Genomic DNA, 15,093 nt, shown 5'->3' with positions numbered 1-15,093 from the left:
CGGGGCCCTGGCCAAGCAGTGAGCCCAGAAACGGGCCCAGGGACTCATGGAGCACCCTCCCCAGAACTTAAGCCTCTCTTCTGGGGTGGGGTGAGGCCGGAACCAGGAAGCCGTGCAGCCTCTGTGCTCGGAGGTTTCGAAGACTTGGGAAGCTGGAAGCTCCGAGTCCTGGAGCGGTTCTCGATGGTGTCAGTCCTGCTGAGAGCAGGAGGCACGCGTGCTGCAGGAACCGGGCGCGCACACAGAGCTACACGCACAGACATGCGCGTGCGCACTCACGCAGGTGTGCGGGTCCCTCTGTGGCTGGTGACTGATGAGCCATCACGGGCATGCGGGGCCGGGACCCAGAGCAAACCACACAGCAGGAGGCTGTGCCACAAACAAACAGGCAGGGGCTCCGTGGCTAGACCCCACGGCTGGACTGGGACGTGAAGAGGGTGGCTCTTCATAATTTTTATTTGGGCAAGGGTCTTTTTGCATGGTTACTTACGTAAAACCGTCTAAAAGACTGTCAGGAAAACCAGAATCTACCTTAAATGGATTTTCCTTCCCTGGGAATATATGCAGGTGTGTATACGGGTGTGTATGTGTACACAGGAGGAGTGTATGTTTGTGTGCGTGCGTGCAAAAACACAAGCTGCTATGCTGGTGGGGAAGCTGGAAAAAGAAAGAAAAGCATGGACTTTGACTCATTCCTATACATACACGGGTGCACATGTGCGCACAGGGCACACACATCCATCCACCCGCGTTTTGGGCCCGGCCTGCATCCCGTATCAGTGATTCTGAATTGCCTTTATGTCCGAGACCTGAGCCAACTTAAACCAGTAGCTCTGCACCTTGCTGGCACATTGGAATCACTCAGGGAGTTTTTAAAAATCCCAGTGCCCTGGGAACACTCCAGACCAATACATCAGAATTTCTGGAGATGGGACTTTAGCATAATATTCCAAATCAATATTTAATCATCTCCTTAGGTGATCCCAACGTCCTGCCAGGGCTAAGTGTTCCTATGCACAGAAAGCCCTTCTCCCATTCCTCAGCACAGAAAACTTCTATTCATCCTTCAAGACCCAAATCCCATGGCCCCTCTGGAGGAAAGCTCTTCCTGACACCTGCCCAGGAAGAGTTAGTTTTTTTCTTTCCTGAAGTTCTGAACAACATCTTAGACATCTGACTGTATCATAATTATTTGTCTGTACAGAACCATGACCTCCGTGAAGACAGGTGCTGTGTGAGATCCAGCCCTCTATTGCCAACACCTAGCTCAATGTCTGATATGCAGCTGATGACCTAGAGATGCTTCAGAATGAAGGCAAGTACGTAGTGAAGGCCAGGAACAAGAGAGGGGTGGGGAGTGGAGGCCGTGGGTTGTTTCTGGGTGGGAAGGCCATGGGTATGGTCCCCGGGCAGCAGGATGGGGGTACCTCCCCACCTTTTAGTAACAGAAAGGGTCCTCTTATGTCAGTAACTCTGATTCTCATTGGTCCACATTTCCTGTTTCTCTAGGAAGTGCCACCAGCATTACTCAGAAATTCAGAGAGACGAGTGGGGTTGTGACCTGTGCCTGGAGTCCTAGGAGACTTTTCTTTCTTTTTCTTTCTCTTCTTTTCTTTTCTTTTTTTTTTTTTAGATTTATTTAAAGAGAGAGAGAGAGTGTGTGCAAGCAGGGCAAACAGGAGAGGGAGAGGGAGAGAGAGAGAGAGAGAGAGAGAGAGACTCCTCAAGCAGACTCCCGCTAAGCATGGAGCCCAACTTGGTACTCAAATCCAGGGTCCTGGGATCATGACCCCGAAATCAAGAGCCGGCTGCTTCACCAACTGAGCCACCCAGATGCCCCCAGGTGACCAACCTTTCTTCAGCGTCCCCTTGTCACCCCCATCCCAAGCCCACTCTGTCTATCTGGCTTCCAGGGCACCTTTGCTCTGAGAAGTGCTCTGAGACATCTGGGTCCCCTGCTTCTGTTCCAGATCCAGGCCAGCCCAACAACCTTGTCCTTGGCAAAGGGCTGTGCCTGGGCAACACTCGTGCAAGGGGATGAGGCTCCTGTCGGCCAGCTGGGCCTGCAGACACTCTGGCCCCAGCCCGGGAGCCTGAGGAGCAGATAAGAGAGGGCGTCCCTGGGCTGAAAGAAGTGAGTGAGGTCTGAAGTGGAAAGAGCACCTCACGTTTCTGACCAGGCCTCCTGGTCACTAGCCCAGGCTGAGGCATGGTGAGGGCCCCCTACCCCCTGACACACACAGACACACACACTAACACACTGCCCACTTCCTGGAGGGTTCTCAACCTCTAGGCCAAGACCAGCCTCTCCCCTTCCCCACAACTGCCCCTCAACTGACCAGCCAAAGTCCTGGTCACCCACAGAGTCCATTCAACACGAGCAAGTGTTTTCTTTACATGTAGGGGCTTTTACTTCAATTTGAAGCAGATGGTTGAGCACAGATGTGAATAGCTTTGGCCTTTTGAGCACAAGGAAGGAACAGGCCTTGGCTTTGAACATGCCCCCCCGCCCCAACTTACTGGCCCGTTCCCTGGTCCCTTTCTCCTCTGCCCCCCTGCATAACCGGGAACAGACTACTGGCCTTCATGCAGGGCACCATCTTGTTTTCCCAGCCAGGAGGGCGGGCCACAGGCAAGGAGTGGCTGGCTGGGCTGGCTGGAGAACAAAGACCCTTTAGGTGACCCTGGTGGGGCAAGTCCCTAGGGCGGGGTACAGGGTGGTCAATATTGCTTCTTCCCCCCCCCCCCTTGCCATGATGCTCAGGGCCCAAGGAGCCTGGACCCAGGGAACAATGAGAATCAGGGTCAGTAGCCTGGGCAGCCAGTGGGAGGGCAAGAAGAGGGCCAGGATCTCATAACCCACTCCATACAAGCACCCCCCAACCCCCTCTCACAGCCCCCAGAAGGCTTCTCTTGTACCCAGCCTGCTCAGGGCCCAGTGTAGAAAGAGAGTTCCAGGTCAGAGGGTCGAGCACTTTCAATAGTCACCAGATGTCCATCCCTTCCATGAGTTTCCAGTGGGATCGCTGACTCGTCTTTGGCTTGGGATGGCTTTGGCAATAGGAGGAGCAAAAGTCATAGAGCAATGGTGTGGCTTTTCACTGTGGGGTGTCATCACCACAATTTGTTTAGTGTCTCTGTGGAATCTTTGGCAATGAATTTCTGCAGCCCTGGGCAAGGGGGAGGCTTTCTCTCCCCTCCCCACCAGGCAGAGGGCAAAGTGCGGAGTCACCAGAGTGGCTGAGGGCAGACAGGAGGGTGAGAGGGAGGCAGGTGTGCCCCTGCCCCACCCTGAGAGGCAGTGGTCTGAACATCTGGCGGCATCTTGGAGAAGACGAGGCTGGATCTGGAGAGCTCACCTTCTCCTCAGGCTTGACCAGAAAGAGGGCCCACGGCAGCGTCCTTGGTCTAGCCTGGGGCCAGTCACTCCTGAAAGAAACAACCAACGGTCAGAAAAAACCCTACTCTCCCGACTCCTGTTTCCTAAAGGCCAACTGGCCCCAAGTGCTAACACCCTCAGCACGTCCTCTCATTACTTCTTGCTGTGCCCCAGGAGGGCCTGGTGTGGCCCAGGCAGGGGACTGCATCTTGATGGACTCAGTAAGTGATGCAGCTCACATCTGAACCCAGGACTGGCTGCTCCCAGAGCCCACACTGCCCCCTGACTCCCCACTCTGCGTTTTAGAGCCAGGGCTGAATTTGTCGGTTTGGGGAAATGGGCGGGGCTGCAGGGGCTGGAAGGAGCTCAGGGATACCTGGTGCTGAGCACACAATCCTCCAGGGCACACCTCTGAGGATGTCAGGAGGGCCTGCCCCCCATGGGAATGGCCATCCGCAGCTCCTTTTCCCTCCACTGTTCAGACAAGAGCACTATACCAGGAGTCACGGGGCCAACTAGAGGTGCTGCCCATCTACCCGCCAGCCGGGGGACCTGGGACAAGTCACCTAACTTCTCTGGGCCTCAGTGTTCTCATCTAGAAAATGACAAAGCTGGACCAGGTCAATAATTATCGAACTTTCTTTTAAGCAGTAGAAATGAAGTCTGACCTGTGGAGCCCTGACACAGAAAACAGAGAAACATGGTCTGGTGTATTTGGAGAAGCAGGGTCGGGGGGACACAGGGAGAGGGGGTTGCAGGGTGCATTCCCTCCAGTGTGGGGCCTGGGACATCTCTGAGAACCCAGGGTGCCATGGAGCACAGTGTGGAAACCACTAGGTTAGACCGTCTGATGTCTGGAACCTTCACTCTGGCAGCTGGCCTTCCTCTTGCTCCTGGGAACAGTCACCACAGGGTGTGGCTTGCTCCCAGGAAGGCGCAGGAGATGGGGAAAGGTCACAGGGGCCACTGCAACTTTAGGTTTTGGGGGAGGCGGTGTGAGGACACGTCCTCCCAGGACACGCCAGAGAAACGGCAGTGCCTGAACCTGGCGTAGCCCGCGCCCACTACAGCTGCTCCAAATACTGCTTCTCGGTGATTCTCGCGACCACTCCGAACAAACAGCTAAGTTACTTGTTTTTGAAGCAAAACATCCGTGGGGCACCTCCACCAGACCCAGGGGCTACTTGCATCCCGCGTCTCGGGGAGCCGTTGCCCCCGAACCCGCAGAGGCACTGGAAGCTGGCCACGGCAGGATCTGAATCCAGATCGACAGACAGTGTTTACTCTACCACGGAGAAGCTGCTTGCTGAACCGCAGGCTTGGGGAGCCGGGCCGGAGCCAAACCACGGTTCTGGAGGGCCAGCCAACCTCAGGCCCCGGTGAGACTCGCAGGCCCGGGGCGCTGGGCTTGGCGCACGGCCAGGGGGCAGGCTGGGGGGGGGCGGGGAGGGAGCATCCCGAGGTGAGGTGCGGAGTCCAGGCACTCGTCCTCTGAGCCCCGGCGCGGTGCGGGCTGGCCCAGCAGGAATCTGCTTTCTGTTACCAAGTCTGAGCAGGAGGATTAAGAGGCGGGAAGGAAACCCATGGGGATGGCACGGGGTCTGTGGTCGGGGGGTGATTTACAGCCCGCGTCAGCCGGGCGCTGGCTGCCTGGCCGGGCCCCCTTTGTCCGGCCCGCCTGCGGTCTGGCGGAAGGCGCAGAAAGCTGGCTCAGCCGCCGCCCGAGCTGTCCTCCTGGCCACTCCGGCAAGGCAAGGCGCCTGTCCCGAGCCCTTGATTGGCTCTTGGACCCTGCGGAAGCCACGACTGCCACCCAAGAGCCATGGAGCCCGTTCGTCTCGCCAAAGCCTGGCCTTCAATGCTCGAACCCACCCTTTCCCTGGTGTCTACACTGGACCCGAGTTCCCACTGCCCACCTGGACGCAGGAATCCCAGCACATGCACCAACCATCCAAGGAAGTCTTACGTCAAACGGGGCATGGTGGGGAGAGTACTAGGAGGCCTTAGGTGCCAGGACCTCCTCTGCGATTAACCAGCATTGTGACCTTGGGAAACTTAGCCTCCCTCTCTGTGCTTTAATTTCTTCACTAGTACAAGTACATATACATGGACATGTACTCTCCCCAAAGGGTCCTCTGTAGAACACTAGACGGATGAGGTATATTCCATGAATCTGGGAAACACCACAGACCTTGACCCCATTGCAGAAAGTCACTACATAGATGAGCATATTAAAGGCTCTGAAAAGTCCCGCAGTAAAGAAATTTGCCTGGCTTTATTTACCCACTATCTTCTGAATGCATTTGATCCTGTGATCACAACTGCACCTTAAGGCAATCTGCGGCCCTGCCCTGGACTTCAAGTATCTGCTTCTTTCCTGCCTCAGTCAGATTTCTTCCACAGACCAGCCATGCTTGAGGGGTAGGAGACAAACCCACGGATCCCCTTCAGAAGGGGCAGGGTGTGTGTGTCTGTGTGTGTGTGTATTCATTACAGGCAGGTAATTACAAATACAGAGGAGAGGGCTGGCAAATACTCCCCACTGTGACAACCATACCACAGACCCCTTCTCATGAACCGGGGGCAACATCCTGTGTCACCCCATGTGAGAAGCACAGCTTGAGAGGGGCTTCTTGACCCCCATCTAGCTCTGGCCTTCTGTGGGTGGTGTTTGCTCTGTGGGCCAAGGCTCTGGGTACAGTTGGGAAAGGCTCTTGGCCCACTGCCCTAAGAAGCCCCCTAAATCCCAGCCCCTTACCATAGAAGATACCCTTTAACAGGGTCTGCTGTGAAAATAAACTTTGAACATGACTAGACAAGATGGCCTCTCAGGTCCCTTTCCACGGGTCTGACGTGCTGAGTTCGATGGAGGGGATTTGGTCAGTGTGGCAAAGTGGTTGAGTTTATCACATTAGAAATCGTCTTTTGCTCTGTCCATTCACTTGTGGCTGGAACATCAGCTCCACGAGGACAGGGACATGGCCTGTTTTGTTTGCTGATGTAGCCCCGGGCCTAGAACAATCGGACAGACAGGAGCACGTCGATAAATATTTGTTGAACAAGTGAATAAATATTTCCAGTCACAGGCATTTTCTTTACTACAGCTTTTATATACCATGGCACATGTTTCCTGTCTCAAATGTAACTTAGCATTTTTGTAAATATACCTATGCTTCAGGGAAACTTTGGGTAATTGTTGTGAATCCTGGAACAATGTTGCACCTTTTTCACTTTTGTTCACTTCCCGCTCTTTTATTTCGAATTCTACCTCCTCTGCTTACCAAGTTTTTACGAGGACTGGTTTCCTCTCTCAATCACTTCTGTGCACTGGAGTGCAATTTTACCACTTTAGGGGCATTTTAAAAAATGGCTATATCTGCCTTCTAAGGTGTTTTAACTTTTATATTCATTTTCAGCTTATGATTTTCATATTCAGTCTCAGTCCACGTTACCAACTTCCCCATTTTTCACTATTTTCGAATTATCCTCTTTATATTTTAGCAATTTGGATACAGCCTTCCAGATGCAGAGAAAGATCCAATGGAAGGGAAATCCCAACAGGTTTGTTTGTTTGTTTATCCTAAAAAGAACAGTCAGATTTCAAATGTCATTTTAAAACAAATCTATGAAAGACAAGCAGGGAGGACATGGGAGACGTATTTTCGAGACCCACGCTATTAGGTATTGTTTTATCTTTCACTTCTCAGGACACCAATGTGTGGGCTGGGAAGGGGCTTTGCGTTTGGTTCCAAATGCAGAACAGTGGGGTCCACTGTGCTGACCAAAGTCAGCAGGCCCCGGGGCCCCAGGCAGGAAGGCTCATCACTCCATGCCTCCGTTTCCCCATCTCTAAAGTGGACACAGTAATAGTACCCGCCTTCCAGGCCAGTTGCCAAGAGTCAATGAGACAATGGAGCCGTGGCGCACCGTGGAGGCACAGGAAGGTGCTGGCTCACACCCCTGCAAAGAGCTGGGGCCTCTCTTTGGCGAACGGGTGTCTGAAAACACAAAAATGGCATCACAGGCTGAAAAGTCTCAGGTAATCAGAAATAGTCACATTGAACGCACTGTCATCTTGACCGATTTGCTTTCCACGGATTGTCAAAAAAAAAAAAATAGACACAATTTCTAAAATTACGTAAGGCATGTCCATCACCTCATGAATGGATAACCAAAGTGTGGTGTATCCGTATGGTGGAATAGTATTCGGCCGGAACAAGGACGGAGGTACTAATCCACGCTAGAGCACGGAAAGCCCCGTGCTCAGTGAAAGAAGCCAGTCCCAAAAGGCCACGCGTTCTAGGATTCCATATCCACATGAAGTGTCCAGAGCAGGGTCGGGGAGGACTGTGGGGGAGGAAGGGGGGGCTAAAGCATACGGGGCATCTTTCTCGCCTGAGAAGGAAGCTCTAAAATGCACTGTGGTTGGTGACGGTCGCACATAGCGGCGAAAATACTAGAACCCACTCAGCTGTACACTTCCAGTGGGTGAACTTCACGTCATCGCAATCAAGCAGTTAAGTTTAAAAAAAAAATTACGTAGATAGTACATGTTAATTATAGAAAGGTTAGAAAATACAGAAGAGCTAACAGAAGCAAAAAATTTCAGTCACCTCCATCGCCCCACCGGGAACGTGGGGTGACGACCCTTCCTTTACTTTTCTCAGGCTTAGACACAGCTATTGGGTATTTTTTGTTTGTTTGTTTGGGTCTTTATTTCTTATTCACTTATTTTTTTAAAATGTTTATTATTTACGTGTCCTTGACACCGACGTAGAATTTTATGGAAGTGGACTGGGGTCAGCTGGTGTTTGTTCTAGCGCTCCAGCCTCGACGCCTGTGCCTCTGGTGCATGTGTTTTCCCATCTTCTCCGCGGGCCAGGCGCTGAGGTTATTCTGGGCAGGGAACTGGAAGCAGGTACGGACCAGCCCACCCCCAGTGCCTCCCGCCCCGCCTGGCCTGGGCGCCAGGGGTGACAGGCAGGAAATTTATGAGCAGTTGGAGTTGGCTGCTATTTTCCGAGGGCGGGAACATGGTGTGAATCAAGGATCCCACTGTGTCCGGGCTGGGAGGGCCCTCTGAGGTCTCAGCCATCTAAGAGTTGTGAAGTTAAGGCCGGAGCCCCTGGTGAGCCAGGAGAATCCTCCTGGGGTCCATGAATTGGGAGAATTCATTTACTCAACAAAGATGTACTCAGTCCGTCGTGGGTGCCAGCCCTGTGACAGGCATGGGGTCAGAGTCCCCGCCCTGGGGCAGCTGATACCGTTAACCCCAGGGTGAGGCTGAAAGCCACGGCGGCTGGTGCGCGCTGTCAATTTGCCTGGTCGCTGGCTTGTTAGCTCCTCACCAGAGAAGCGGCTGAGACGGCCAGGGGTCCAGGTTACAGTGTGCAGACAGCTGTCTACACAGCTAAGAGGTGACCCTGCCCAGCTGGCCCCAGTCCCCCAGGCCGGGAGCATGGGTGGGTCCAGCAGTCTAAGCCCCTCGTTTCCTGAGGCCAGTGGATTCATTCAAACCTGAGTCAGTCCATGACATACAGAAGAACTTTCCTACCAGTAAGAAAGACCCACCGCATAAGACAATGCTGAGGATGGGAGCAGGGAGCCCTGGGGCCCCCTCCGGTGCTAGGCTGCTGCAGGTGGAGCGGGGTTCCAGCTATGTCGGGCCAGAACTGTCCACATACCCCTCGCTGTCCTAAAGCCTGACCTGCCGGACCCTAAGCTCCAGGAGGGCGGGGTTTGGTGACCGGCTCCCTGCTGTCTCCCCAGTCCAGGATAATCAGGGCTAACTGGAGTCCAGTCTCTTAACTCGCCAGCCCCCACCTCCACCGCAGGCTGAGTAAACCGTGCTTCCCCTCTGCGCTCCCGGAGCACCCTATATGGACCCCTATGTCCCTCTGTGCCATGAATTATTGGTGGTATGATTGCCATCACCCCCTCGCTCACCCCAAGCCCTTCCACCCCGAGCTCCTGAGGGAGGAAGAGGCCATGTCGTCCTCGCCACCCCTGTCCTCCTAGGCCTAAGGACAGAAGTGAGTGCATGAGTGCTTAGGGCTACTATTTATTTACCGAGGGTGGCCTCGTGCCCGGCACCACGCTCCACTCCCTTGCGGTGCTGTCTTACACACTCCCTGGGAGGTGGCCGTCACTGCTTCCATTTTGCAGATGAGGAAATGGAGGCTGGCACAGTTTCCTGGCTTCCCTAGGTCACCCTGCTAGGATGCAGGGGAGCAAGGCAGACCCTTTGACCTCTGGAGAGCTCAGCTTCTTCTCTGGCAAGCGGGACTGGCAAGTCCCCAAGCCATCCACCCAGCCGCCACCTTCCTGAGTTCTTAGAAAATCTCAGTCTTTGTCCCTTGAGCCTAAGGAAAGGTGGCTGGCACTGGGAGGCCTGGCACTGACAGAGCCAGAGCCCATAAGGAGCCCACTGAGGCTGCGAGGGACAGCCAGGGGGACCCACAGCCCCCGCCATGCTGACGCCTTCTTGGGCTACAGGCCGCCCTCTCTGGCTGCCAGTCTCTCAGTTTCTCTCTCCATGCTTCGCCTGTGTGTCTCTGTGCCAACTCTCTCTTGGCCTCTCCTTTGTTTATCTCTCCCCGTCCGTCAGCCTATCTGTCTTTCTTGGCCCCCACCCCACCCCACCCAGAGCACAGGGCACCGTGGGGTCGAGCTGGCCCGAGAGAGGGCCTGAGGCCCAGCTGCTGCAGCTTCCCATCTGCTTCCCATTCTGCGATGTGGTCCAGCCAATTCCACTTGGCTACACGCTGCTCTTCCAGACCCCGGGAGCCCAAGGAGCCCATGACCTTGCCCCACAACCAGAGGACGCACTCAGACCGGAGGGGAGCGGACAGCTGGACGGACAGGTGGCCCAGCCAGGTGAGGACGGCCCTGCTCCCTGGCAGCTCCCCATTGGGCCCTGACCCATGACCCTCACCACCCCCCACTCCCCCACACACTACACACATACACTCACACCTAACCATTGTGTCGACAGATCCCTGTCAGGCCTGCTTCTTCCCCAGCTGGGGATCGCTCCCCGCCACTCCTCTGCATTCTCGGTGCCTCCCTCCCCAGTCCTCACTGCAACAGCTGGGGTGACGGGGCACCAAGCAGACAAGTCAATTCTTGCCCAAGTGCTGGCCAGCGAGCCTTCGCAAAGACCTCAGTGCGTCTCCAGGAGACCCCCAGGAAGAAGCCTAGCTCTGGCTATTTTAGGACCAGTGGGGGAAATCATAGGTGGTCATGAGGCCACCAGACAGCCCCCCAAAATCAAGTGACTTCCACAAAAACGGTGCAAATGCAGTTTTAAGGTGAGAACCTACCCTTCTCACCATCCCTAGGTCCCTCACGGCTAGACTGTGGGGGCACCATGGGATCCAAGCCACGATGGGGTGTCTCTGATCAGGGCTCCTTACCCACTGCCACCCTGTCCATCAGCGACGACCCACAAGTAGCTTCCAGCTGCACCAGGGAAAGGCCCAGCCTGGAAGAGAGCCCAGTAGTTTACCCACATGCAGGTGCACATACACACCTACTCACAGGCGATAAGCCCAGAGGAGGAGTACGGCACACGGCCTGTCTTTGAATCCCGACTTCCCCACTCTACCAGCTGTGTGACTTTGAGCAAGTTACTTTCTCTCTCTGTGCCTCAGTTCCTTCACCTATAAAATGGTGATACCAGTGATCTACTGCACGAGGTTGTAGGGAGGATTCAGGAACACAATGGTGGCATGCAAAGCACTGAGCACTGGGCCGCCACACGTCAGCGCACACGTGAGTGTGTCTGCGTGTGTCTGCGGCTCCCTGCCATTTGCCCGTTAGCTCCCCGAGGCAGGACTGTGTCTCCACTTCAGACTGCCAGCGTCCTGCTCAGTACTGAGCACAAAGGAGCTGCCTGTTAGATGCTGTGGATGACAACTGGAAACCTTTCCTTTCCCTCTGCTTCCATTCCTCCATTCATTCAGCAACTATCTACTGTTTAGACCATGCCCGCTCCCTTTGAAGCACTGGGGATCCTGCAATGAGCCAAAGAAACAAGGAGCTGTGCCCTCCCCGCGCAGACATCCTAGAACTGGCCCTGCCCCAGGAGCAGAGTTCCCCAGAGAAAGGAAGCCCCGTGTTTTCTGTGCCAAACAGCTTGGACAGGTCCCTTCCCGATAACTGATGCACTTCCCTGCATTCTCAGCCGTTACTGGATGTACTTTCCCTTCCTCTTGACAATCCAAGGTCAAGCCCAGAAACAGCAGGCCACAGGAGACTCCCCAGGTTCTGGAGGCTTCTGGGGTCCCCTCCCCCGACACTACAGGGCACGAGCCTCTTGGCCCTCCGGAGTGTCTGGCATTGCTTTTTGCTTTTCTGTTTCTCTCCCCACACCATCAGGCTGCTGGCGGTGACTCGGCACTGTCCCTGCATCTGCTCCGGGAGCTGGCCTCCCACCTCAGTCGGTTATTTCTGCTCACCTGCTCTGATCTGAAAGACCAGGGAGTCAAGCTTGTAAGAACCAAGCACAGATTAAGGGTCGTGGGCTCTGGTTAAGGGCCCCCTGGGGCTCTCCTAGGAGCTTTTATGCGTGGCCTTTGTGTCCAGGAGCTCTGCACTCCAAGGGGTGGGGCCTTTGTTTGTTTTGTTCTCAAAGTGACCAGCCCCCAGAACAATGCCTGGTACACAGTAAACACTCTAAAGTATTTATCCTTAAATAAATGCGCGAGGCCCTCGAGCTTTCTTCATCTTTTTCTGCTTACCTAACTAAAGAGACTGAACAAGTAAGAATCACTGTGTGTCTATGTGGAGGGGGTGGGGGTGAGCCGAAGTGGGTCAACCTTTGCAAATAACCACACTGGCTGCCCAGCCACGCCCTGTGCATGTGGTGGTGGGGACGAGGGGGCAGGAGAACGTCATGGTCATGCAGTGGGCAGGTGGTTCTCAGCCATACCTTCTACCCCCCTGGGCAGGAACTCAACCCACCATGTAGGAGGCCCCCCACGCGACCCTGACAGATGGTGCCTACAGACACACCAGGACACCTGTGTGTGTGTCTGTGTGTGTATGCTCACGTGTGTGCGTGCACATGCATACACACACACACGCACACACACACACACACGACAGCAGAGGGACAGACAGGGTGTCCTCTGCCTGGCAATGGAATCAAGTCCTCGGTGGGCAGCCCAGTCTGGTAGCCATTCTCGAAATCACTGGGTGGGGAGGGGACGCTGGGGGTGGATGGTTCCTGGATGGCCCAGGATGGCCGAGGAACCCCTTCCAGCTAACGAAGTCCTTTCACAGACATTGTCTCCTTGAAGACACCCATGGCCACTTTTATCCACATTCAGGCAGAAGAGAGCTTGGAGAAGGCAAGTGCCTGAGGTCACAAAGCTCATGAGTGGCTGAGCTGCCACTCAGACCCACATCTCCTGGCCTGGGCCTTGCACTGCCAGACACCCTCTGCAGTTCACACTCCCACCCTGGGGGCAGCAGAGCACAGAGATGGTCTACATTCAGAAGCACTTGTGTCCTGGGCCTGAGGAGCCGGCCTCACCCCACCCGGCCTGCCCAGCTGCATGACCTGGGTGACTTCACCTCTGGGTCCCAGCCTCCCCATCTAGCTGCCATGGGTAGAAATGTACATCCTTGGTAGCTGCCGTTGGAGTCAAGTGAATAAGGGGCACAAGAGTGCTCTCCAAACTGTAAAGCACAGCGCGGAGAGATAAAAGGTCACTAGTGGCCTGGCCTGGTCTCCCAGGTTCTTTTAACCTCAGTGCTCACAGCTGAAAATGGAACTACTGGCCCTCACTTTGCACAGCCGTGGTGAAGAGTGTGTGGTTAAGGCAGTGACCCTGGTTAGCCCCACTGAGAAGAAAACCACCCTGTCACAAAACAGGGTCAATCCTCCATGGATGAGCCAGGTGGCTCCTTGCTGTACTCCCAGCTGAGAGATCCTGGTGTCTTTTCCAGTTTCAGAGGGAGCACCCCTTCTTTCAGGGCAGGCAGGGGATATCTGAGCTGGGCGACTGAACTGATGAGGAGAAACGCTCTATCCAACAAAGTCCCCGTCTTGCCTTTGGATGCAACATGAGGATGAAGTGTTCGGTGCTGTGGCAGCCACTATGCAGCCATGCGGCAAAGACCAAAAGAAGCTTGAAGCCCACAAAGCAGCTGCCTCCCTTCAGTTTTCCCTGAAACAGAGTACCTACTTAATTTAAGCTATTGCTCCAGGGGATTCTGTGATCTGCATTGCAAAGCTTTCCTCACCAACTCAAGAGAACAAAGACAAAACAAGCTCCCCAAACAGGGGCCTGAGGGAACACAGGGGCATTTTCCCAGTTGTGTCCTGAGGCCCCTAGTTTATCCTTCCTTAGAGTCTCTGCCTTCAGCATAGGAAGATTCAGCCCCCAGCTGTGTAGATTTTAGTTGAAGGAATGGTGCATCATTCTATGGGGGCCTACTTTGTGCCAGAAGCTGGGACACAAAAATGAAAGGACACCCATTCTGGTTAGAGAAGCAGGCACCATACAAACACTGTATGACGTAATGTACCTCAGGGGTTACAATATCACGTACCAGCTAAAAATATAATATTATGACATAATAGGAGCTCCAGTAGGTCACATAATAGAACATCTTACAGCATTACTTCACAGTCTCTCATAGGACACACTTCCCTGTGGTAAAGGCGATAGAGTGGCCGTGCTATGAGGCCCTGAGGAGGAGGCTGGGTAGGGGTCAGGGAGGGCTTCCAGGAGGAACTGAGCCTTCCAGAGTGAGCAGGAGTTAGCCAGACAGGGGAGAAGGGCATTCCAGGCGGAAGAGACAACATGAGCACAGAGGCCAAAAATAGTCCCTTTGGGCGAAGAGTTCCTTGTTGCTAGGGTGTAAATTGGGACACAGGGAGTGACCGGCTGGAGCCAGGTCACTGTGGGGGGGGGAGGGGTGTGGCCTCACTCTTGGCCTGTGGGGAGCCCCTGAGGGTCCTGAGCAGGCGCAAGGCGGTCAGACTGGCTTGAGGCAGAGCTGCTAGAGGGAGCTCAGGTGGGGACCAAGTGAGCTGGAGCGGCCAGGCAGCTGGGCCAGGTCCCAGGTGGCTGTGAATTCTGGCGGGAGAGCAGGAGGGTCTCGAAGGAAGTAATGGCTCCCTACTTCTCCCTCCAGAAATATTTTTACTAGAAGCTAAAGGAAGTCAGGGATTGATATTTTCCCCTAGGACCAGCTTTCTGTCTGCTAGGGAAGGTAGAAAGGGGATAACCGGCTCAAGGACAGGCAAGGAACGGGGTGCGGGGGGCAGATGGCGCCCCTCCAATCCAGGCCTTCCACTGTTCTGGGTACAGGGGCTCAGGGCTGAGCAGTGGGCAGGGCAGGCCTCCCTTGTCCCCTGGAAGCCTCAGGTCTGGAAAGCAATTTCTGGTCACTAGGCTGACTCCACATTACAACCAGGGGGCTGGGGCCAGTGGTCACTCCTCCTTGCCCAGGCCCTCCTCACCTTTGGCCCCACAGAGACCATTTCTCAGGCAGAAGACATGGGAGGGAGCAGGGAATTGACCACACGATTTCACATACTTTGTGCCTCCATCCCTGAGTAGATCCGGGAGGCAGACTGGGCATCTCCCAGATAAGACACTTGAGCAAGGCCACCCAGTCACAGAGCCCCAGGGCAGAGCTGAGGTGAGCTGCAGAGTCCAGACCCAGACACCTGCCCACTAAGACCAAGTGGAGAGGGT

The 15,093-nt window shown here is 54.8% G+C and overlaps 1 protein-coding gene across 2 annotated transcripts in view; it reads right to left on the bottom strand.

The window, feature by feature from the left end:
• Window positions 1-1,722: 1,722 nt before the first annotated feature.
• The window catches only part of ATOH8 (atonal bHLH transcription factor 8), a 31,740-nt gene continuing 18,369 nt past the window's right edge, over window positions 1,723-15,093 (bottom strand). Inside the window, exons 3-4 of one of the 2 annotated variants that reach the window (XR_004624997.1) lie at window positions 6,138-6,391; window positions 1,723-3,429 (exon numbers count right to left, since the gene is read on the bottom strand). Coding sequence is in view for 1 of the 2 variants with exons in the window: in XM_019809340.2 (XP_019664899.2) it covers window positions 3,424-3,429 (6 nt within the window). In the remaining variant the exon portion in view is untranslated. The remainder of the gene's footprint in view (window positions 3,430-6,137; window positions 6,392-15,093) is intronic. The other variant, XM_019809340.2, reaches the window with a different exon arrangement.

The sequence above is a fragment of the Ailuropoda melanoleuca genome, chromosome 4 (assembly GCF_002007445.2).
Source record: "Ailuropoda melanoleuca isolate Jingjing chromosome 4, ASM200744v2, whole genome shotgun sequence".
NCBI classification, from domain to species: Eukaryota; Metazoa; Chordata; class Mammalia; order Carnivora; family Ursidae; genus Ailuropoda; species Ailuropoda melanoleuca.
Note: the sequence above shows the minus strand (reverse complement) of the source record. Positions and strands in the feature narration are given on the sequence as shown.